The 22,198-nt window shown below is 45.7% G+C and overlaps 1 protein-coding gene across 1 annotated transcript in view; it reads left to right on the top strand.

Annotated features, from left to right (window-relative positions):
- Nucleotides 1-17,502, top strand: part of EMC1 (ER membrane protein complex subunit 1) — a 28,053-nt gene extending 10,551 nt beyond the window's left edge. Inside the window, exons 9-22 of the mRNA XM_083628589.1 lie at nt 1,348-1,419; nt 4,946-5,068; nt 5,534-5,630; nt 6,458-6,574; nt 7,445-7,644; nt 8,518-8,667; nt 9,457-9,618; nt 9,736-9,855; nt 10,898-11,035; nt 12,444-12,617; nt 13,489-13,699; nt 14,786-14,870; nt 15,899-16,028; nt 16,273-17,502. Of these exons, the coding sequence (XP_083484715.1) occupies nt 1,348-1,419; nt 4,946-5,068; nt 5,534-5,630; nt 6,458-6,574; nt 7,445-7,644; nt 8,518-8,667; nt 9,457-9,618; nt 9,736-9,855; nt 10,898-11,035; nt 12,444-12,617; nt 13,489-13,699; nt 14,786-14,870; nt 15,899-16,028; nt 16,273-16,452 (1,959 nt within the window). The 3' untranslated portion in view covers nt 16,453-17,502. The remainder of the gene's footprint in view (nt 1-1,347; nt 1,420-4,945; nt 5,069-5,533; nt 5,631-6,457; nt 6,575-7,444; nt 7,645-8,517; nt 8,668-9,456; nt 9,619-9,735; nt 9,856-10,897; nt 11,036-12,443; nt 12,618-13,488; nt 13,700-14,785; nt 14,871-15,898; nt 16,029-16,272) is intronic.
- The last annotated feature ends 4,696 nt before the right edge of the window (nt 17,503-22,198 follow it).

The raw sequence follows: 22,198 nt of genomic DNA on the forward strand, positions 1-22,198 counted from the left end.
GACTGTTGGACTCCAACTCCCATCAGCCCCTATGATTGGCCATGCTGGCAGGTGGGATGGTGGGAGTTGTAGTCCAGCAAGTTCTGGGAGTTGTAGTCCAGCAAGTTCTGGAAGACCACAAGCTTCACATCCCTACATTAAAAGAAGGCAGAGCTGTGATGGCAGTAACCCACCTGTAAATGTAAGTGATGGTCTAGTTAGTGGGTGGGGAGCCTGTGGTGACCTAGAGGATGTTGCACTATAACTCCATCAGGCCCAGGCAGCATGGCCGGTGGCCAGGGATGATGGTGGAGCCCAGCAGTGCCTGGAAGGTGGCAGGTTTCCGCATCTCTGCTGCAGAAGGCTCCAGAACACCACCTGTTTTAAAAAGATCGGGGCAGCCAGTTTGAGAAGTTCTCCCACTTAACTACAGCCCATCTGCTTTGCATGCAGAAGGTCCCAGGCTCAATCTCTGACATCTTCAAGTAGGTCTGGGAATGTCCCTCTTTCTAAAACCCTGGAGCATCACTGCCAGCTAGTGCAGACAATACTGAACTAGATGGACCAGTGGGTCTGATTCAGCATATTCCTTATGTTAAAGATTTTCTTGTTTTACAGAAGTATGTGTAATGTCTCTCGTATTTTTCCATGTAACATTTTTACAAATCAGTTTCATTTGTTGAGACATTGGGGGGGGAGGGGGGAAGATGGGGGCGGGTCGGGTGGCGATGTTTCTATTTTGCTTAATGTATGTAGGGTGTGGTGTCAGCGTAGCTCGTGCTGTTCATTTGTGTTTCTTTGGTGGTGAGAGAGGTTGGGGTTGGCCTAGGGTGTGGCTGTTCATTTGTGATTAGCTGTTTTCGTGTGTGAGTGGGGTGGGTGGGTGTTTTGGATCAGGTTAGCCATATTGATTTGTATGCTGTTGGTGGATTATTGTCTTTGTCTTGTTGGGCTGTGTATGTGATAAAGGGGAGCCATACCGGGGTAAAGGCGTCTTCTTCTGTTTGTCCCCTTGTTGGTTTCAGTTTACTGGTTAATTTTTCTATTAGGGCTGTTTCCCATACTATTTGGTACCAGCAACTTCCTTATGTTATCGAAATCCCTCTCTGCTCGAAACCTTGGGAACTCTGTCTCTCTAAGAGGAAGATCTGAGCAGAGTGAGCTGGTGATGTGTCTCGGTGCAGGGATTTTTCAGTAGGCAGCCAGTCCTCCTGTAGTCTGATGTTCAAGCTCAGGTTTATCGCCTAAGCTCCTAGGCCAGGGTCACCCAAGGGAACTTTTATCCAAGTGCACCTCTCACCCCACCAAGCCCAGTGTTCCTTCCAGGAGCATTTTCCTTATTCATTCTCTCACTGCTGCGTTTCTCAGGCTGTCCTTGTGACCTTCGCAACCACCAACGAGAAAACGGTAGCTGCAGTCCTCACCTGCAAGGCCGAAGTGGTAAGTTTGAGGGTGACAAAGGCCGAAGTGGTAAGTTTGAGGACCCTCGTACCTACGGGACCGCCTCTCCTGGTATGCCCCACAAAGAAACCTACGGTCTGCAAATAAAAACATCCTGAAGGTCCCAGGCCTCAGAGAGGTTAGGCTGGCCTCAACTAGAGCCAGGGCCTTCTCGGCTGCGGCTCCAATCTGGTGGAACGCTCTGTCACAAGAGACTAGGGCCCTGCGGGACCTGACATCTTTCCGCAGGGCCTGCAAGACAGAGTTGTTCCACCAGGCCTTTGGTCAGGGCGCAGCCTGACTCCCTCCTCTGGCAACCTGCACAGAGTTTTGCTTAATGGTTGCCATCAACTTGATTTTAATTAATTTTTATAATGAAATATTTTTAGAATGTTGGTTTATTTGATTGTTTGATTATTTGATTGTTGTTAGCCGCCCTGAGCCCGGCTTCGGCTGGGGAGGGCGGGATATAAATAAAATTTATTATTATTCTTCTTATTATTATGACATGTTGGGTGAAATCAGAAGCTTGTCTTGTCCCTGAAATGCCCTCGACTTCCTCAGGATCATGCTGGCTTTTGTTGCTGCAGTGTGATTACTTGTCTGCATTCAGGCAATCATCTCTCTACTTTTAATAAGCTGAGATACAAACATTTTGGCAACTTCCCTTCTCTCTTGGTGTGAGCCAGCTAACAAATGGGGATGTCTTTAATTTAACTTACCCATTTTCTCTGAATCAGTAACTATAGTTAATAGCTCTGGGATGAGCCAGGATATGAAGTCAACTGCAAACCATGGCTTAGTGTCCTGGCTTGTTACAGAAGCTGTTAACCATAATTTCTCAGATTGCAGGAAACAGGAAATGCAGCTGGACTACAGCCCTGGGCAGCACAAGCATGCTTACTTGGGCTGATGGGTACTGTAGTCTGAAACATCTGGAGGGCACCAAGTTGGGGAGGGCTGAACTATAGCTGACAGCTTCGTAGTTGGTTTGCTGGTTTGTGTGAAAGGAGGCAGCTAGTCTTGTTTCATATCTTGGTTTGTTCATTCTTGTTACCTGAGATTCTCCCACTGTGTGACTTTGGAAACCTTGTGGTAGACTTATTTTGTGTTAAAGAATAAAATTGCAGAAGGCAATTGCCCACACTCTGAAATTAGGTCTTCTTGTGAGCCAAAATACTGGTGAGTGCAAAGAGGGCATTATTGCTTTGTTTTTTAAATAACAACAAATTAAGTAGTAGCTTAAAGGTAAAGGTAAAGGTACTCCTGCCCGTACGGGCCAGTCTTGCCAGACTCTAGGGTTGTGTGCTCATCTCACTCTATAGGCCGGGAGCCAGCGCTGTCCGCAGACACTTCCGGGTCACGTGGCCAGCGTGACAAGCTGCATCTGGCGAGCCAGCGCAGCACACGGAACGCCGTTTACCTTCCTGCGTAAGCAGTCCCTATTTATCTACTTGCACCCGGGGGTGCTTTCGAACTGCTAGGTTGGCAGGCGCTGGGACCGAACGACGGGAGCGCACCCCGCCGTGGGGATTCGAACCGCTGACCATGAGATCGGCAAGTCCTAGGCGCTGAGGTTTTACCCACAGCGCCACCCGCGTCCCCAAGTAGTAGCTTAAATGAATGCTATTTATAGTGGTTTCAAATGCTCAGAGTGCTGCATGTGGATTATCTTGTGATCCACACAACAACCATGTAAAGTAGGCCTGCATTATCATCCCCCTTACCAACTGCAACATGGCAGATGATAACGTGTCTGACACTTGGAAAGATGTGAATACCCAGGCGCCAGAGCTAAGGTTGTGCAGCGGCTGAGAGGCTGAGCTATGGCTCGCAAAGTCCCCAGGTCAAATCTTGCCTGCCATGAACTCACCTCTGACCTCATATCAGTTCACAATCTATGGTTTGAGAGAGGCCACCAAATCAGCATATCACACATGATTTGTCCCGACTGTGGTTTGTTGGTACGTCTGTGTTCACCATCCATTGACAAGCTACGGTGAGAACTGTCCTTTTGCCTTAATGACCATGGAGACAGGAGTGAACTTCTGAAGCTGATGGAAAATGGAAGCAGGCGGCACTTCCTGTCCTAAGTTTGGAAGCTCAGAATAATGGTCTAGGTTCACATCTGTAGTAAGCAAAAACTATGATTTCAGGTGTAACAGGAAACCTTGGCCTTATGTTATGGCCTTATGACCATGAGGTAGCACAAGCCTTGGGTCTGCACACTTTCCCCTCTTCTTTCCCATCTGAAATAAGAGGTTTTAGGGACGCGGGTGGCGCTGTGGGTTAAACCACAGAGCCTAGGACCTGCTGATCAGAAGGTCGGTGGTTCGAATCCCCATGACGGAGTGAGCTCCCGATGCTTGGTCACTGCTCCTGCCAACCTAGCAGTTCAAAAGCATGTCAAAGTGCAAGTAGATAAATAGGTACCGCTCCAGCGGGAAGGCAAATGTTGTTTCCGTGCGCTGCTCTGGTTCGCCAGAAGTGACTTAGTCATGCTGGCCACATGACCTGGAAGCTGTATGCCGGCTCCCTCAGCCAGTAAAGCGAGATGAGCGCCGCAACCCCAGAGTCGGCCATGACTGGACCTAATGGTCAGGGATCCCTTTACTTTTACCTTTACTTTGGTTTTAGAACCAAGGGCAGTTCGCTGTAGTACTACTACTACTAGTAGTAGTAGTAGTAATTTATTATTTATACTCTGCCTATCTGGCTGGGTTTACCCAGCCACTCTGGACAGCTCCCAACCGAATATTAAAAACACAATACAGCATTATACATTAAAAACTTCCCTAAACAGGGCTGCCTTCAGATGTCTTTTGAAAGTAAGATAGTGCTTATTGCCTTGACATCTGTTGGGAGGATGTTCCACAAGGCAGGCGCCACTACCAAAAAGGCCCTCTGCCTGGTTCCCTGTAACCTCACTTCTCAGAGTGAGGGAACCGCCAGAAAACCCTTGGCGTTTGACCTCAGTGTCTGGGCTGAATGATGGGGGTGGAGACACGCCTTCAGGTATACAGGACCGAGGCCATTGTACACCAATGCAAGGAACTGTAGTTAGTTCCAACTGTGGCGAGTTAGAACAAATTGGGATCAAGCCATGCTTCAATACCTTTGTTTTTTAAAAAAACTCAACTGAGTTAGAACAAACCACAGTTTCCTGAGTTTGTGCACAGTGGGGAGCTATTAATAATTATAAAAGCAGATGTTTTCAATCTTTCCTTGCATGCAAAGGAGGAGCAAGGAGGGTGAGAGCATGACCCTTTGATTCATGCAGGCTCGTTCTTGGGACAGGAAACCATGGTTTTCCATTATGTCTGAACCAGGTTTACCTTGCATTTGAAGTGTGCGGTTTAAAGTGCTAGGGTTTAAATGTATTTCGTGCACCCCACCCCACCGCAATCTTCACTCCTTGGGTCAGGTAGCTACTCTGTTGCTCGTGGTGACACTGCATGCATGTCGGTGGCCTTGATATTAAATCCTAACCCACCTTTCCTTTAATTTCTTCTGAATGACACTTAAGGAATCCTTATCCTGCCACAACCAGTCCTACGTAATTAATCTGTACTTGGCTGAAACTGGGCAGAGGCTGCTGGATACCATTATCAGCTTCACCTTGGAGAAAACTTCTACGAGGCCAGAACAGGTATGGGGAGTGGTCTTGGGGAGAGAGCGGGAGCAGAGGAGCCTTGGTGGGTGTCTGAATTTTCTGTGCTGTCCATGGGCAACACAGTGGGTGAGACTATATATATTAATCACAAATTGTATTTGGGGGGCAGCTCAGAGCAGACCCATTTAAATTAATGGACCTAAGTTCTCAGTTCTCCTCAAAGTAGACTTGGTGAAATTATGACCTACTTGATCCCATTAATTTTGACAGGTCTGCACTTAAGTAAAACCTGGTTGGATACAATCCAAGTTTCCCCTCCAAAATAAAGTTGATATGAACAACAGGCCTCAATCATATAACTACCCACACCAAGAATCTTAGCAGTCTTCTCAGAAGGCTTTAAGTTGCTTCCTTAATTGCTTGACATCTTGCTAATCCTGCAAGCTGATGACACCCTGATGCTCCGTCCACCTGCCCACTCCTTTCCCCTTTTTCTTTCAGCTTTACATTCAGGTATTTCTGAAGAAAGACGACTCCGTGGGCTACCGAGCCCTGGTGCAGACAGCGGATCACATGCTCTCCTTCCTTCAGCAACCAGGTGACCTTTCTGCTGTGTTGCACAGTTCATTTATTGCATATATTCCCCACAGAGCTCAAGGGGGCATATGCAGTTCCCTCTCTCATTTAATCCCTGTGAGGTAGGTTAGGCTGAGAGGCAGGGGTGAGCTTCATGGCCCAGTCTCTTGGTTTGCTAGTCTGACATTCTAACCACTACCCCACACTCCAAGCTTTACCTTTCTGGTAACTGGACGACAGAGAGCTGGCTTTGCCAATGGCCTAAGAAGCAGAATTAGAAGCCCTGGCTGTCTTTCCAAGCATGTGTTTCTAGGATTGCAGTCTAAGAGTTGCATCTGCCTCAGAGTAGACCTGTTGTAACCAATGGAGCTAAGTATGATTCATTCATTTCCGCTAACACTGGATACACTGGATTCCGCTAACACAGGATACAGCCCCCCCTCCATATTTCCTTTTACGACCGCCTATGCACGCGGGTGGCGCTGTGGGTTAAACCACAGAGCCTAGGACTTGCCATTCAGAAGGTTGGCGGTTTGAATCCCCGCGACGGGGTGAGCTCCCATTGCTCGGTCCCTGCTCCTGCCAACCTAGCAGTTCGAAAGCACGTCAAAGTGCAAGTAGATAAATAGGTACTGCTCCGGCGGGAAGGTAAACGGCGTTTCTGTGCGCTGCTTTGGTTCGCCAGAAGAGGCTTAGTCATGCTGGCCACATGACCCGGAAGCTGTACGCCGGCTCCCTTGGCCAATAAAGCGAGATGAGCGCGGCAACCCCAAAGTCGGCCATGACTGGACCTAATGGTTAGGGGTCCCTTTACCTTTACCTATGCATCTCTTGTTTTTTTCTCCACAGGGAAAGTTCTGTGGAGCAGAGAAGAGTCTTTGGCTGAAGTGGTCAGCTTGCAGATGGTGGATCTGCCCCTGACAGGCGCGCAGGCAGAGCTGGAGGGTGAATTTGGGAAGAAAGCAGGTAAAGCCACAGTTGGTGTTTCTTTCCCTTTCCCAATCCTGAGGAAACTCAACAAGACCCTCCTGGTCAGCAAGGCTGCCAGGTAGTGTTGCGCAGGTGGATTGCAATTTATTATTCACCCTTCACCCTAAAGGTAACAACAGTTAAAACACAACATTAAGAACAACTTTTAAAAAGATAAAATTACAAAAACAAGGTGGGTCCTAAAAATATTCATCTCATGTGTCAAAAGCTGGGGTGGGGGTGGTGTAAAGAGGTGCATCTTCAGCATTCTCCAAAAGCTGTGTAATGAAGGTGCCAAAATAATCTCTGCAGGGAAGGTTCCATAACTTAGTTGTTATATCTCTGATACTGCGGCTTATGTTCTTACTCCAGTAAGTACATTTCAAATATTTTCTCCTTTGTCTTTTTTGCTGTCTTGGAACCAGCAATTCAAGGTAATTCTCCAGATGTCTTTTTCACTTGCTTTTCTTGACAATCTTGCTTTGGAAAGGTGTGTGTGTGAGAGAGAGAGAGAGGGGGGGGGATCTGTGTCAATCTATGGGGCTCTATCTGTCTTCCATGAGCTTCCTTGTCCTGTTGAGTTGTGCTTGCTGTCTGGACCACACGGCTCCACAAACATGCTCTCCTGCTTGCCAGCAGTGAGGAACTTTGTCCTCTCTCCAAGCTTGGAAGAGGATGAGGGATTTCGCATAGGCTTCAAGCTTTCTTTATTAGAGAGGCTCAGAAATGTCAGCCAAGTTAAGAATATGAGAATGCAAGAGCAATACTGAATTGGTGCAGTGGCTCATCTGGTCATGCTGCAGGCTCTTCCCTCTATTTTAACCTCTTAATTGTTGGGTGTGACATGTTTTCTTTCTCCCTTTCCAGATGGTCTACTGGGCATGTTCCTGAAGCGCCTGTCCTCTCAGCTCATCCTCCTCCAGGCCTGGACCGCTCACCTTTGGAAGATGTTTTACGACGCCCGCAAGCCCCGCAGCCAGATCAAGAACGAAGTCAACATTGACAACTTGGCCCGGGATGAGTTTAACCTACAGAAGATGATTGTGGTGGTCACAGCTTCTGGAAAGGTGAGGAGTCTGCTTGTGAGCCAGGAACTTAAGTTACATAAGAGAGCTCTGCTAAATCAAGGGTCAAGTCTTATCTTTAGTTCAGTGGCAGAGTGCCTGCTTTGTAGGACTGGGAATGTCCCCTGCCTCTGGAAACTTGGAAGAACCGCTGCCAGCCAGTGTCAACAGAACTGACCTAGGTGGACTCAAGGGTCTGACTTTGGTATAAGGCAGCTTCCCATGTGTCCCACTATCGTCAACCAGATGCCATGGTGGGAAACCCACAAGCAAGGCATGAAGGCAATGGCCTTGCGTTAAGAGGTGGTAGACTGCCACTGAACATGGAGGTTGTGCTCCTAACTCTTGTGGCTAATGAGAACATTAGGAAGAGTCTCACTGGATCAGCTCAAAGGCAGCCACCCTCTTCCATCACACACAATATTTAAATCATAGGATTGTAGAGTTGGAAGGGACCCAAAGGTTCATCTAGTCCATGGGTATGCAAACTAAGGCCTGGGGGCCGGATCCGGCCCAATCGCCTTCGAAATCCGGCCCATGGACAGTCCGGGAATCAGCATGTTGTTACATAAGTAGAATGTGTCCTTTTATTAAAGATGCATTTCTGGGTTATTTGTGGGGCATAGGAATTCGTTCATTCCCCCCCCCAAAAAAATATAGTCTGGCCCCCCACAAGGTCTGAGGGACAGTGGACCGGCCCCTTGCTGAAGAAGTTTGCTGACCCCTGATCTAGTCAAACCCCTTACAATACAGGAATCATTTTCCATGCGGATAACCACATGCTGTTGTGTCCGCTTGCTGTTGTGCTATCAATCCTCTTTGCTATATGCACCCTTGCGGCTTGACCATTGTGTGGTCTTTGTGTTCTCTGTCCAGCTCTTTGGAATCGAAAGCAGCTCCGGGACCATCCTGTGGAAGCAGTACCTCCAGGACGTGCGGCCGGGCTCGTCCTTCAAGCTGATGGTCCAGAGGACGACTGCCCACTTCCCCCACCCTCCGCAGTGCACCCTCCTGGTCAAGGACAAGGTCAGGACCCACGTCTGTGATTGCCGGTTTGGACTTGGGAGATATTGTAGGGGGAAAGTTCGTCTGTGGGTAGCTAGCAAGGCCTGAGTTTGAAAACTGAATTGAAAATTGAAAATAGAATTGCCAGTATCATAATGGCAGTATACAAAGCTGTAGTGCAACTGCATTTGGAATACCGTGTACAGTTCTGGTTGCCTCACCTCACAAAGGAAAAGGTTCACAAAAGGGCAACCCAAAATGTTGAAGGGGGTGGAATGGCTCCCCTTATGAAGAAAGGTTGCAGTGTTTGGAATGTCTTAGAGAAAAGGCAAAGAAGAGGCAACATGGTAGAAGTTTATAACAATTTTGCATGGCACGGAGATAGTGGATAGAGACATTTTTATCCCTCATATCACTGGAACTTGTGGCATCCAATGATGCTGATTGTGGGAAGATTTGGGAGAGAGAAATGAAAGTCTTTCTTCACGTAGCACAGAGTTAAACTATGGAACTTGGTCCCACAGGAGGCAGTAATTAGAGAATTAGAGAAAATGCAAGTAGGTGGAGAGGGCTGTCAGTGGCTACTAGCCACAATGGCTATACTCTGCAGCCAGGAGGCAACCATGCTTCTGAATATTGGTTGCTGGAAAGCCACAGGAGGGGAGAGGGGTCTTATGCTCAGATCCTGCTTCTTGCTTTGAGGCCACTATGAGAACAGGTTGCTGGGCTAGATGGGCCCATTGACCTGGTCCAGCAGGCTCTTCTTACTTTCTTATGAGCTTCCTGTCCCCGTGCCTCTTCCTCTCCCAGGAGACCGGCAAGAGCTCCCTCTACGTCTTCAACCCCATCTTTGGGAGGTGGAGTCAGGTGGCCCCTCCAGTGCTGAGCCGCCCCATCCTCCAGTCCCTGCTGCTCCCCATCATGGACCAAGATTACGCCAAAGTTCTGCTTCTGATCGACGATGAGTTCAAGGTAGGCTCTGCCTCGTCTGTCGGTTATGCGGAAAGCCTCTTGAAAAACCCTCACACTTCTTTGACCTGTCCTTCCTTCCTTCCTTCCTTCCTTCCTTCCTTCCTTCCTTCCTTCCAGGTCACAGTGTTCCCAGCGACAAGGAACGTCCTCCGGCAGCTTGAGGAAATTGCTCCGACCGTCTCTTTTTACTTGGCGGACACTGAACAGGGCAAGTTGATGGGACGGAGGCTGCAAAAGGTACTTAGCTCTCATTTCCCCCTTGTTAAGATGGTGTTAAATACTCTTGTGTGTTGTTGTGGGCCTGTAACTGAGGAGTTTAGTGCCCCCCCATACTGCTGGCGTGTCCGTCCAGGTTGGTTAACTCAGAAGTGATGTCATCAGTGGGTGCTCTTGGGCTTACCCTGGAAGTGGAAGTTTGAACCAGCCCCAGTAAGCATGGAGATTGATGGTAGTTGTAGTTAATCAATTTCCAGAGGGCCAAAGATCCCACCCACCTGCTGCAGCGGGATGGGGCTCTGAATGCATTAAGCTTCTTGCGCAGGGAAGTTGCATGCAAGCAAGGAATCGTCCTTTCTTTTTTTCTTTTTTTAAATAATTTTTATTGAATGATTTTATGTTACAAAATACAATACAGCCATACTACCACTAAATATAATTAAGAAATAAAAATTACATACATCAATATTTAGTTTGTTATTTGTTATTTACTGTCTTATTTCCTCCCAAACATTCCATACAAAAAGACACATATGTGCAGACACACCCACACCCGCACACAAAATGATAATAATGAAAGTAAATATTTTTCCCATTTTATCTTTCAAAATCTTTTCTTCAACTCTGACTTCCTGTCAAGTCCCTTTGCAAATATTTTATCTTACAATCGAATGTACACAAAACAATAAACCTTTCTATATAAATTTTCCAATACATTCTAAAAACATAATAAATCCTTAATTGTTGCCCACCGCCTTTTAGTTCCTTTATCACTCGAATGCTAGCATGGAGTCAAAACTATTATTGTATTTTTGAACATATTTTCTATAACCATCCCATTTTTCCACAAATTTTTGCTTTGAGTTTCCTCTGAGTTTACTAGTCAGTTGAGCCGTCTCCACCAATTCCTGCAATTTGATTTGCCAATCTGTTATTTTTGGAGGCTCCAGGAATCGTGCTTTCAGTACATCTCGGACTGGGGGCCTTATATTGGGAGGACGGGACTTTCTAGGAACTGGCTTGACATTTTTTATATCCTGGGGTTCTTGGCCATGTGTTGCAGGACCTGACAACGGAGGAGAGCTGGGAGATCAGCATCCCCCCTGACGTGCAGCGGATCGTAACCATCAAGGGGAAGAGGGCCAATGAACACGTCCATTCCCAGGGCCGGGTGATGGGAGATCGCAGTGTCCTTTACAAGGTAGGAGAGGGTGTGGGAACGTCCAGTGGGTCAGACAACATCACATGCCTTTGCAGTTCTCACAGGAAGAATAGAAAGATGCCTTATAGTGAGGCTGGTCATTATTCTATCTATCTCAATATAGCCTACACTGACTGGCAGCAGCTCTCCAGGGTTTCAGGCAGGATTCTGTCCCAACTCTACTTCGAGATGCTGCCACGGAATGAACCTAGGGCCTTCTGTATGCAAAGCAAATGCTCTAATGCTGAACCTTGGCACTTCCTCGTAAAATAAACTTAAGAGCTTAGTCCTCATGATTCTTAATAAAGAGCTGATTTATCGTATTTTTTGCTCTATAAGACTCACATTTCCCTCCTAAAAAGTAAGGGGAAATGTGTGTGCGTCTTATGGAGCGAATGCAGGCTGCGCAGCTATCCCAGAAGCCAGAAGAGCAAGAGGGATTGCTGCTTTCACTGTGTAGTGATCACTCTTGCTGTTCTGGCTTCTGAGATTCAAAGTATTTTTTTTCTTGCTTTCCTCCTCCAAAAATTTGGTGCGTCTTGTGGTCTGGTGCATCTTATAGAGCGAAAAATACGGTAAATAGAAGCATAGGAAATTTTCTTATATCTAGACAGATCTCTGGGTCCACCTGGCTCAATACTGTCTGGTTGGCAGCAGCTTTAATATTGAGCCATTGTAATTCCCCTAAACAAGAGCCTTGTCCTTGTGGTTCTTTAAAAAGGGAGCTGATTGAAACTGAAACATAGGGAACTCTCTTATACCAAATAAGACTGACCAGCTCAGTATTGGTAACACTGATTGGCAGCAGTTCTCCAGGGTTTCAGACAGGAGATTTTCCAAGCTGTACCTGGAGGATTGAACCTGAGACCTGCATGCAAAGCGGGTGCTTGAATACAGAGCCATGGCACTTCTGTTGGGATTACACTCCTCCCGAGCTGCAGATACGTGGATTGTTGCATGTTACATGTCTGTTTACATTCCAGCACCGATTGCTGGAGTCCTAGGGCGGAACTTCTGCTCTGTATTGCTTTTGTTTTCAATTTCTCTCTGAGAAGACGGCAAGGAGAGAAGACATGTTTCTCTTTGTCCTGATTTATGTATAATAAATGTGTAGTTTAGTATGTGTCCATGCCTCAAGCCTCACCTGTTGCGCGGTTTACACTGCTGAGAAATGTGTGCTCAAGGCTGCTCATCTTGAGTCACAGACGCACGTCAGAGGAGCAGAGGTCGATGGATCTCTGCAGCGGCAAGGCTGAGAGGGAGACGCTCCAGCTGAGGCCGAACAAGCTGGCTTTTCGTCCCCCGATTCTGACAACTTCCCCATCTGAGTCGCATTGTTTCATGCTGGGAAGGGGACACACAGGCTAGTAGGGCCTGTTTCAAGGTGTCAGCCTTTGTCTTGTTGCAGTCGTTGAACCCAAACTTGCTGGCGGTGGTGACGGAGAGCACGGACACCCACCCGGAGCGCACGTTCATCGGGATCCACTTGATTGACAGCGTCACTGGCCGGATCATCCACTCCTCGGTGCAGAAGAAGGCCAAGGGGCCGGTCCACATTGTCCACTCGGAGAACTGGGTGGTGGTAAGCAGTGTCCCCATGCCTTACCCTTTCATGCAGGTGGAATTTGTGAGACCATCATGAAGGAGTTGTGGAAGGAGAAAGGCCTTGCCTAGTGTGCCATTGCCTGGGAGTTTGGGGTTTTAGTTAGGATCAGCTGTTGTTAAAATACCATACAGTGGTACCTTGGTTCTCAAACTTAATCCATTCTGGAAGTCCGTTTCAAAACCTAAACATTCCAAATCCAAGGCACACTTTCCCATAGAAAGTAATGCAAAATGGAGTAATCCGTTCCAGACTTTTAAAAACAACCCCTAAAACAGCAATTTAACATGAATTTTACTATCTAATGAGACCACTGATCCATAAAATGAAAGCAATAATCAATGTACTGCACTATAAAATAAATAAGACCGTATTGTAGATGATTAAAAATAAATAAATTCTAACCTGCACTGATGATAGTCATTGTTTGGATGGGGGGCTTTTATCCATTTCCACAGTCACACAATCAATCAGTAGCTGAACTGGATTCCACACAGTGACAAAAACAAATTAATTGAAAAAGCCTCAAAACCAAAAACGCAAATTAAATAGCAAAAACAAAAGCGCCAACTTAATCCGTTCCGGAAGTCTTTTGACTTCCAAAATGTTCAAAAACCAAGGCGCAGCTTCTGAGTGGTGCAGGCGCCCCAGAAACAATAGCCGACAGCTGCATCAGACGTTCGGCTTCTGAAAAAGTTTGAAAACCGGAACACTTACTTCCAGGTTTTCAGCATTTGAGAACCAAGGCATTTGAGAACCAAGGTACCATTGTATTAAAAGTAGTTTAGATTGATCACTATTAGTATTTTTATTCTTACATCTGAGCAAGCTTTCCCCTCTCCCACCGCAGTACCAGTACTGGAACGCCAAGGCCCGCCGCAATGAATTCACAGTTCTGGAGCTGTATGAGGGGACGGAGCAGTACAACGCCACGGCCTTCAGCTCCCTGGACCGCCCTCTCCTGCCCCAAGTCCTGCAGCAGTCCTACATTTTCCCCTCCGCCATCAGTGCTATGGAGGTCACCATCACAGAACGGGGGATCACCAGCCGCCACTTGCTCAGTTAAGGAGTGGGCCGGGTTTTGAGCTTTCTGATCAATCGGGATTTGAGAGTGTGGCCACCTTGAAGTGGTGAGGGAGCAGCCCCTTCCTTTCAGTTTCAGAACATGCAGTGAAAGGCTTTCCCACCAACTTTTACCAAAGGCCTAGTGGTTTGGAGTGGTGAGGAATTTGAAGACCCTTTACTATTTCTGCAGCAGGGTCTCTTGTCCCCAGTGTCCTAGAGCCACCCAGTCAGCATGAAATCGGCTTCTGAGCCACCGAGAAAGTGTCTTCTTACTTTTCATGCCGATTGGAGTGGAATGAGGCAAGTCAGCCACTGAAGTTGGCTCCTAGGATCACTCTAGGAGGCGTGTGGGAAGAACACCAATGAGTTGTTATCTATGCTCCAAAGCTAAGCATTTAGGAACATGGAGAACTTAAGTTGCTTCTATTTCCAGAGAATGGTGCACAAGTTCTGTTATGTACAATGGGTTTTCAAGGAAAATGTCGGACTTGTGTTCGACCGAGCAACTCCTCTGGAATCGCCTCCGACGTGATTAACGACCTGAGCCTCTGATAAGGCTCCAAGCACGTTCCCATTACGCAGAGTATCCAGCACAGGGAAGGATGAGAAATATGAGCTACATGCTAAGAGTTTTATTTCTAGTTACGCAGACAGAAAAGAAACATCCTCTCTCTGTGAAAGCAGAGAGCAACGGAAAAACAAAGGAACAGGAAACCAGTAACATCACATCCGTCTCCTGTCTTCCGTGAGACTTCCAACAGTCTGGAATGTCTCTGGAATGCAAAACAGAGTCTTGTGACTCTGAGAGCACTGCACAGTGGCAACACACAGAAAGCAACAGAAAGTACAACTTGGATCACCCCAAAAGGAGATACAGGAGACCTCCAAATCATTTGCCCGTGAAAATAGTAATTCTAGCTGAAAGGCAACACATGGAGATCTGCACTGCAATGCATTCCTGATCATGATTACCGTATAATCTTAGAAAATTGTATAATCTAACACTTCTGTTGCTCAGGAATTTTGTGGCAGTTGTTGAAATAACGTTTGCCGTGGTGTTTGTTTCATTTGTAACTCTGCAGTTGGACTTCCTTCTGGGGCGATCCTTTCACTCCCCAAGGCTCTGTTGGACCCGCGGCGGCCAGAAATCCCTACAGAGCAAACTAGGTAAGGAAATTAGGGTGGGTGTAACTCCTAGGCCTTTGGAGAAGCCTTTGAGTGTGTGCAGCAGATTTTAGACAGGCAATCTAGTAGAAGGACTGTAGGAAACTAGGATTGGCCTCAGGTAGAAACCAGATAGGTCCTGTTCTGTGAAGCACTCTTCGTTCCCTTAACATTCACTTTTTGGTCTTGCTCTTGAAATCCTTTTTATGCTGCCCCAAGCCAGACAGCTTGTCCATCGATAGTCCAGTGTGGTCTACTGTGATTGGATTCCACTCTCAAGGAATTCCTGCAGAAAAGAAAGGTCTTTCTCCCATTATCAGGATTGGGGATTGGGGAACCTGTGGCCCTCCAGCAATTACAGTGGTCTGGGATGATGGGAGTTGTAGTCCAGAAATATTTAGAAGGCCTCAACCTCCAATCATCATTATTGGTTCCACAACCCTGAAGTTCTAAACGGACCTTTTATTTATTTAACAAAATTAAGATACCACTTTATTGTGGGGAAACCTTTAAGCAGCTTACAAAGAAATATTAAAATCATCAGTAGAATGCAACATGAGAAGGGAGGGGGGCTTTGGGGAGTTTCCTTCATTTTCCTTTTTTTTTCTTTTTTTTCATTTTTTTCCTTCTTTCTTTTTTAGTATACTGCCTTTCCATATTGCTGTACACAAGGCAGCTGAAAAAACAACAAAATATACAGCATAGATCTCGCATCTTTTAACAATGTGATCCAATACAAATACAGTAGGTCACAATAGAAGATATGACTTAAAGTAATATTCAGTAATCCGTTAGAATATAGTAATATGCAATAAAATTAACTCTCAAAATATCAGCAAATAATAATCGAACAGAAATTCACTCTCAACAATTTCAATAAATTATACTCAATGAAAACAACAGCGAAGTTACAATATATAAAATACCACAATATTGGGGGGGGGAGCCCCATGGAGCAGTCCGAATGAATCTTGTGGAGAGGTGACTGAGCCTGTTGCTTGGATGTCCTGCTCTTGCTTGCCTTTTTCCAGGGAAGAAAACTTGATCCCGTATTCCCCAGACGTGCAGATCCATGCAGAGAGGTTCATCAACTACAACCAGACCATCTCCCGAATGAGAGGCATTTACACAGCCCCGTCAGGCCTTGAGTCTACATGTCTGGTGAGCCCTCTTAACTCCTCACTCGAACGATGCACTTTCTTCAACAAGGGGGTGATGGTCACATGGGGCTTAGATCAGGGACAGGGAAACTCTGGCCTGCCAGTGGCACCGTACAAGGACAGAAATGGACTCCTTGGCCTGATTCAGTACCCCCCTGCACCAACTATATCCAAATATTTGCTTGAGGCAGGACTCGGCTGTCCTCGGCCTTTCGTCACTTCTATTTTCTTAATTTCACCCGCAGGTTGTGGCGTATGGCCTGGACATCTACCAGACCCGAGTCTACCCCTCCAAGCAGTTTGACGTCCTGAAGGATGACTACGACTACGTCCTGATCAGCAGTGTCCTTTTCGGGCTGGTCTTTGCCACCATGATCACCAAGAGGCTGGCTCAGGTGAAGCTCCTCAACCGGGCCTGGCGATAACCAGATTTGCAGAAGCAAACCTGCTGGGGCTGGACAACAAAGACCCTGGTCCACAAGGAGAGGGAGGATCTCAGCCACATTGTTGATTAGATAGCTGTTACCCTGATGGAACAAGATCTGTGGGGTCCTTTTTTTGTCTGCGTCTCATCTGCTGGAATAGCTAAGCCCAGTTCCTCGTGGGAAATGAGAAACGTCGGGAACAAGAATATGCTATGAAACAAAAGACTATAAAGGTTTTATTTTTTCCTTGGGAACTGGTCCAAGGTGGTCCAGGTGCTTTGTCTTGACTACCTTGTAATGTAACACAACTGATCCCATCTCTGAAGCACCTTTGCCATAAAAGTCAATCTCCGGGTCTTCAGCCTGCATCATCACATACATTTTACTTGGGAGTAGGGGAGGGAGTCCCCTGCCTTTCTTGCCCCAACAGTTTCTGATCCACCCCTTACCCTCCCTGAAAACCCTTAACTCAAGAAAGCAGTTGGAAAAAGACTGGATTTGCAGTTGGGAGAAGAGGACAGTGGGAGCCAGCCTTCCTCAACCTGTTGCCTTCCAAATGTTAGACTCCAGCTTCCATCAGCCAGCATGGCCCAGTGGTCGGGGATAATGGGAGCTGTAGTTTGAATAACATCTGAGGGAGGGGTGGGGGAGATCAGGTTAGGTTAGGGTGGCATAGGGGAATTTTGGAAGTATGCTATAATTAAAATGGATTTGAATACAGATCAGATCAGCTTGACATTTAATAGCTCAGGGAAGGGGCATTGGAGAAGATGTGACTATTATGGTCTAATATTCTGGTTGTTGCACTGATATTTCCCCCCATTTGATCTTGTGTTCCTGCTGCAAACACACATAATTGTTTGACTGTTTCCTGTGATGTTGATCTCTTTGCTCTAGGGCTTGCCGTTTAAATTACACTGACTGGTGTAATGGTAAATGTGACTGGTAGGCTCTGAAAACATATCCTGCATTGGGGTGAATGGAAGTACTTGAAGCTAGGTTTCCTCCCTTGATAATATAAAATAAAAAACCTTTTAAGTTCTAAGTGAACCCTTTTTGCTCTGCATGTTCTTTACCATGGGATGTATCAGATTGTCCTAATCAGAGTAGATCCATAATGGTCATGGCCAACTTGGGTCCAGTAATTTCAGTGGGACTACTCGGAGCAGGATTTAGATACAACCCCATGCGGGTTTTGTTTTTCCTTATGGGGGGCAGGAATGTTGATTTTCTGGTGCTGACTTGTGGCTGAACTACACCTCCCATCAACCACAGCAAGCATGGTCAATGACCAGGGATCATAAAATCATAGAATTGTAGAGTTGGAAAGGACCCCAAGGGTCATCTAGTCCAACTGCCTGCAATGCAGGAATCTCAACTAAAGCATTCAAGACAAATGGCCATCCAACCTCTGCTTAAAAGCCTCCAATTAAAGGAGAGTCCATCTTCCAAGGGAGTCCATTCCACTGTCGAACAGCTGTTAACTGTTAGAAAGTTCTTACTGATGTTTAGTCGGAATTTCCTTTCTTATAACCATTTGTTTGAGGATGATGGGAGTTTAGTTCGGCAACATTGGGAGGGCCAGAGGTTCCCCAGAGCTGGTTTAATAAGAAGAATCTAAACCTACTTTCACCAGCCTGGTGCTCTCCAGACCACAACTCCTGCCACAACTTAAGGGCTGCCACAGAGAAGGCGCTCTTCATAAGCCGGGTCACACTCCCTGCATCTCTCCCAACAAGTGACATCCACAAATGCTACCACAGCAGTTCTGTTAACACGGCCTGAAGCCAGATTGGGATGGATCCAAGTAATGTCTTTCCTCCAAACATGTCTCCAAAGCTGGGTGGCCACCAGAAGCGCAACCTTCTCTTTCTGTATGCTGGCACAACAATAATTTTTACCGTTGAAGAACTGAGATGCAGACAGGCTCATGCTTACCCCAGACCACTTATTCTGACCATTAATTATTGACAAATACTTACATAGCAGCCAAACATGGCAAATCACTTTCTTTTCTTATTACTGAAATCAGCCTGGGTCCTGCTGTGCAGAAGTGACTTCATGTTCCTCAATGTACAAATGGGGAGAGGTGGGTGGGAAATGGCACCATTTTCTACCCTGAAAGCCCAAGATCCAGGCCACCCCTTAACCAGCCCAAGAGTAAGCCAGCTCCTCAGTCTCCCCAGTGTCCTTATAGTGTGGTTATGTGCAGGAGAGATGTTCCCTCCGATTCAAATCAGTAATAAATTATTACTGGTTGAAGGCTCACAACTGAGACCAGGCTTCACCAATCTGGTGCCCTACAGATGTTGTACTACAACTCCCCATGGCTGTATGATGATGTGATTTATTTTGATGAAGAGGGTAAAGCGGGTATGAAAGGATCTGTATTTGACTCTTCTAAATAATGACAGAATAAATCGCAAGATCTCTTATATTTTCCAAAACTTAAAAGTGAATACCCAAATTTGATTTCCAATGTTACACCACCTAGCTCTGAAGATAAGAAGGAAGGAGTAGAGATCCCAACTCCTAGCAGAAGCAACGTTGCAGGAGATTATGTCCAAAGGGAAATGCCAAACTTCGAATGCGACGAAAATACTGATGCAGTTTCACAGCTGGAAATCAGATGCTTATCTAGTAAAGACATCCCACCAGTAAAGATTGTCCTACACAGCAAGGACAGTGCAACCCTGTGAACCCTCTAATTGGGAGGAAATTGAGCAGATGCCAAATGCGGAAGCTCATTTACGGAGAAAGGCTGCACAGGAAGAAATCGATGCACTACATCAAAATAAAGCATGGCCACTTTCCCAGCTACCTACTGGAAAGAAGGCAATTGGATGTCAGTGGGTTTTTAAAATTAAGGTTACACAGAGGCTGACTGCACAGGAAACACTAAAAAATTTAAATCAACCAGAGGCTACATTTATATGTTTGCAAATGGACCTACTTCTTGGGGGAGCTATAAGCAAAATTGTATGACTCTTCCTTCTACGGAGTCTGAATATATAGCAGCTACAGAAGCCAGTAGAGAATTACAGTGGTTTGATCAACTAATGAAAGACTATGGTCTAGTGAGAGAGAAACCAATTCAACTAATGGAGAATAACCAGAGCTGTCTAGAGCTGACTCAAAGTGATAAATTTTGTGCAAGAGCAAAGCATATCCAAAATGAAATATCATTTTATACATGAAGTTATACGGGAAGAACTTGTAAACATGTCATATTGTTCTGCAAAGGAAATGATAGCAGATAGTCTAACGAAACCTCAGGCAAAAGTTTCAACTCTCTTCAAAACAAAATGGGACTGATACAGCAGACTTCTGGGTCAGCGCCAACGACGAATGGCGGAGTTCCTCCGATCGCAGGAACGGGCTCTGTGGAAATTGGGTCTTCCCGCCGCGGCGAAGGCGGGGGCCCGCTAGAAATCCCAGGCGGAGAAGCCTGGGAACGTGGGGTTCGGCAGAGCACCAAGAACGCCTCCCCTACTCACGAGGAAACCCCTTTTCGGGGCTCCGGAGTGAAGTGGGGTGAGCAGCACGGTGCTGCGAACCGATCGCTATTTCCATGGAGGGAAGCCGCGCAGCCATCGCCGGAGAGCACTGACTTTTTCCTGATGACATTTGGACTCTAAATCAAGTACCCGTGAGTAAAAACGGAGAATTGGATTAAGAAATTTGCAAAACTTAGGAATTAGGCACGAAGCGGGAAGGTTTAAACAGGAAGTCCGCCTTCCGCTTTTTGTATATAGACTGAAGCAAAGACCTTGCAAGCTAATAGCCTGGAAAACTGCTTTAAAGTTGGAAATTTCCTGCATCCACAACCAATAAAACCCCCTTGGAAGCAGGAGAAAGGGGGGGGGAACTTGACTGTTTAATCCTGCAGGAGGAGAGTAAAGGAATTTAAGTTTCCATCGTCCCAAACCTGGGGACGGGGTGTCGGGACAGAAATAGTTTGAGACGTCCATTGATTGAAAGCAGAGTACTTTGACAGATAGTTTAAAAAAAAAGAGAGAGAGAGAAACAAATTAACTTTAACGCTACTTTATGTACTTCTGCATTTTAAAGAAACAAAGTTTTGAAATCGAAAGTAATCTCCTTTGTTGGATACACTTTAAAAATGGATACAAATAGAAATTGTGTCCCCTAGAGGGAGCCTGTCAGTTTGTGGTTGCAGTTTACTGGAGACTCTACAGCTGCGAGATTTGGATCGTGGGACCAGCCGTTTGACCTTGAACAGAAATGTGTTGGAAGGAAGATTTGGTGTCTGTCCTTGGCATGACAAATGTTTTGCTGGAGCAGCTGCATGAGAAAATGAACTTGATGCATGAAAAATTTGACTTGATGAGTGCTGTGGCCAGTGAATATGATTTAACAGAGAATAAGGATAAAGAAGTTATACAGCGATCAATTCAGGAATCTGGTTTAACAAGGCAAGTCCAAGGGCAGATGAAGAAGGAAGAGGCAGTGATTACTCCTCAAACAATACAAATGGAGAGATCCAAAGTCCTGCAGGAACAAAAGCCACTGCGTTGGAAGATTGAACTTGGAGAGTGCTGGGAAGTGTTTGAAGTCAAGGAAGCTTTTAACTCTAGTGGGACTGTGAAACAGGTGAATAACTATCTTCTGGATAAATATTTTTTGGATTACAAAGATGACAACGGGGAGTGGGACTGGGGGGAAGGGGCCAGCCTGACGAAGGAAAATGGAAACTATTACCGGATGGAACCCTCCGGAGACCCACTCCCCAAGAAACCAACAATAGACAAAGAAGTGCGTAAGCACAAACAAGAACAAGAAAATTTGCAGAAGGGGCCTAGAAGAGATTTAAGGGCCTCGGACATAAGAACACCAGATTGATGGACTGGATGTAATGGACAGAAAGGACTGACACAACCCGAAACCAGGAAGAAGGGACGTTGGATAAAAATTTGAGATATCAAGGGAAATTATTTTGTTAATTTTGGAATTAGTGTAACATTAATGAAATATCAGGGAATATGCTGGAAAGGAACTAAATTGGCTTTAGCAGAAATGATTTAAGGAGATATGTATGAATATGATGTAAACTTTGAAATTTTAAGATTTTTAAGATAAGATAAGGTCAAAGAGATTAAGGTAAATTGAATAACAGATTATATTAAAAGATGGAAAGGTGATGTTGAATCAATAAATAAGATAGATTGTGAAGATTAATCATTTAAATTAAAATTGAGACATGGGAAGAATTTGCTGGAATAACAAATTAAACTAGAATACAAAAAGGGAGGTGTGAGGAGGTTCAAGAAATAAGCAAATGAAAAGTTGTAATCAGAGATTTGTATTTTTTTTCTTTCTTTTTTTGGTTTTTTCTTTTTGTTTTATTTTTTGCTGTATTTTTCTGTTTTTCTTGTTTCTTTTTTGTGTTTATGTATTGATGAAATTTTGAATAAATATTTAAAACACAAAACAAAACAAAATGGGACTGACACTGAGATCCAGCGGCAAGGGCCTTCTGGCGGTTCCCTCATTGCGAGAAGTGAGGTTACAGGGCCTTCTCGGTAGTGGCGCCTGCCCTGTGGAACACCCTCCCTTCAGATGTGAAGGAAATAAGCAGCTATCCTATCTTTAAAAGACATCTGAAGGCAGCCCTATTCAGGGAAGTTTTTAATATTTAATGCTGTATTGTTTTTAACACTTGATTAGGAGCCGCCCGGAGTGGCTGGGGAGACTCAGCCAGATGGGCGGGGTATAAATAATAAAT

The sequence above is a fragment of the Podarcis filfolensis genome (genome assembly GCF_964270895.1).
Source record: "Podarcis filfolensis genome assembly, chromosome: 8".
Taxonomy (NCBI): Eukaryota; Metazoa; Chordata; class Lepidosauria; order Squamata; family Lacertidae; genus Podarcis; species Podarcis filfolensis.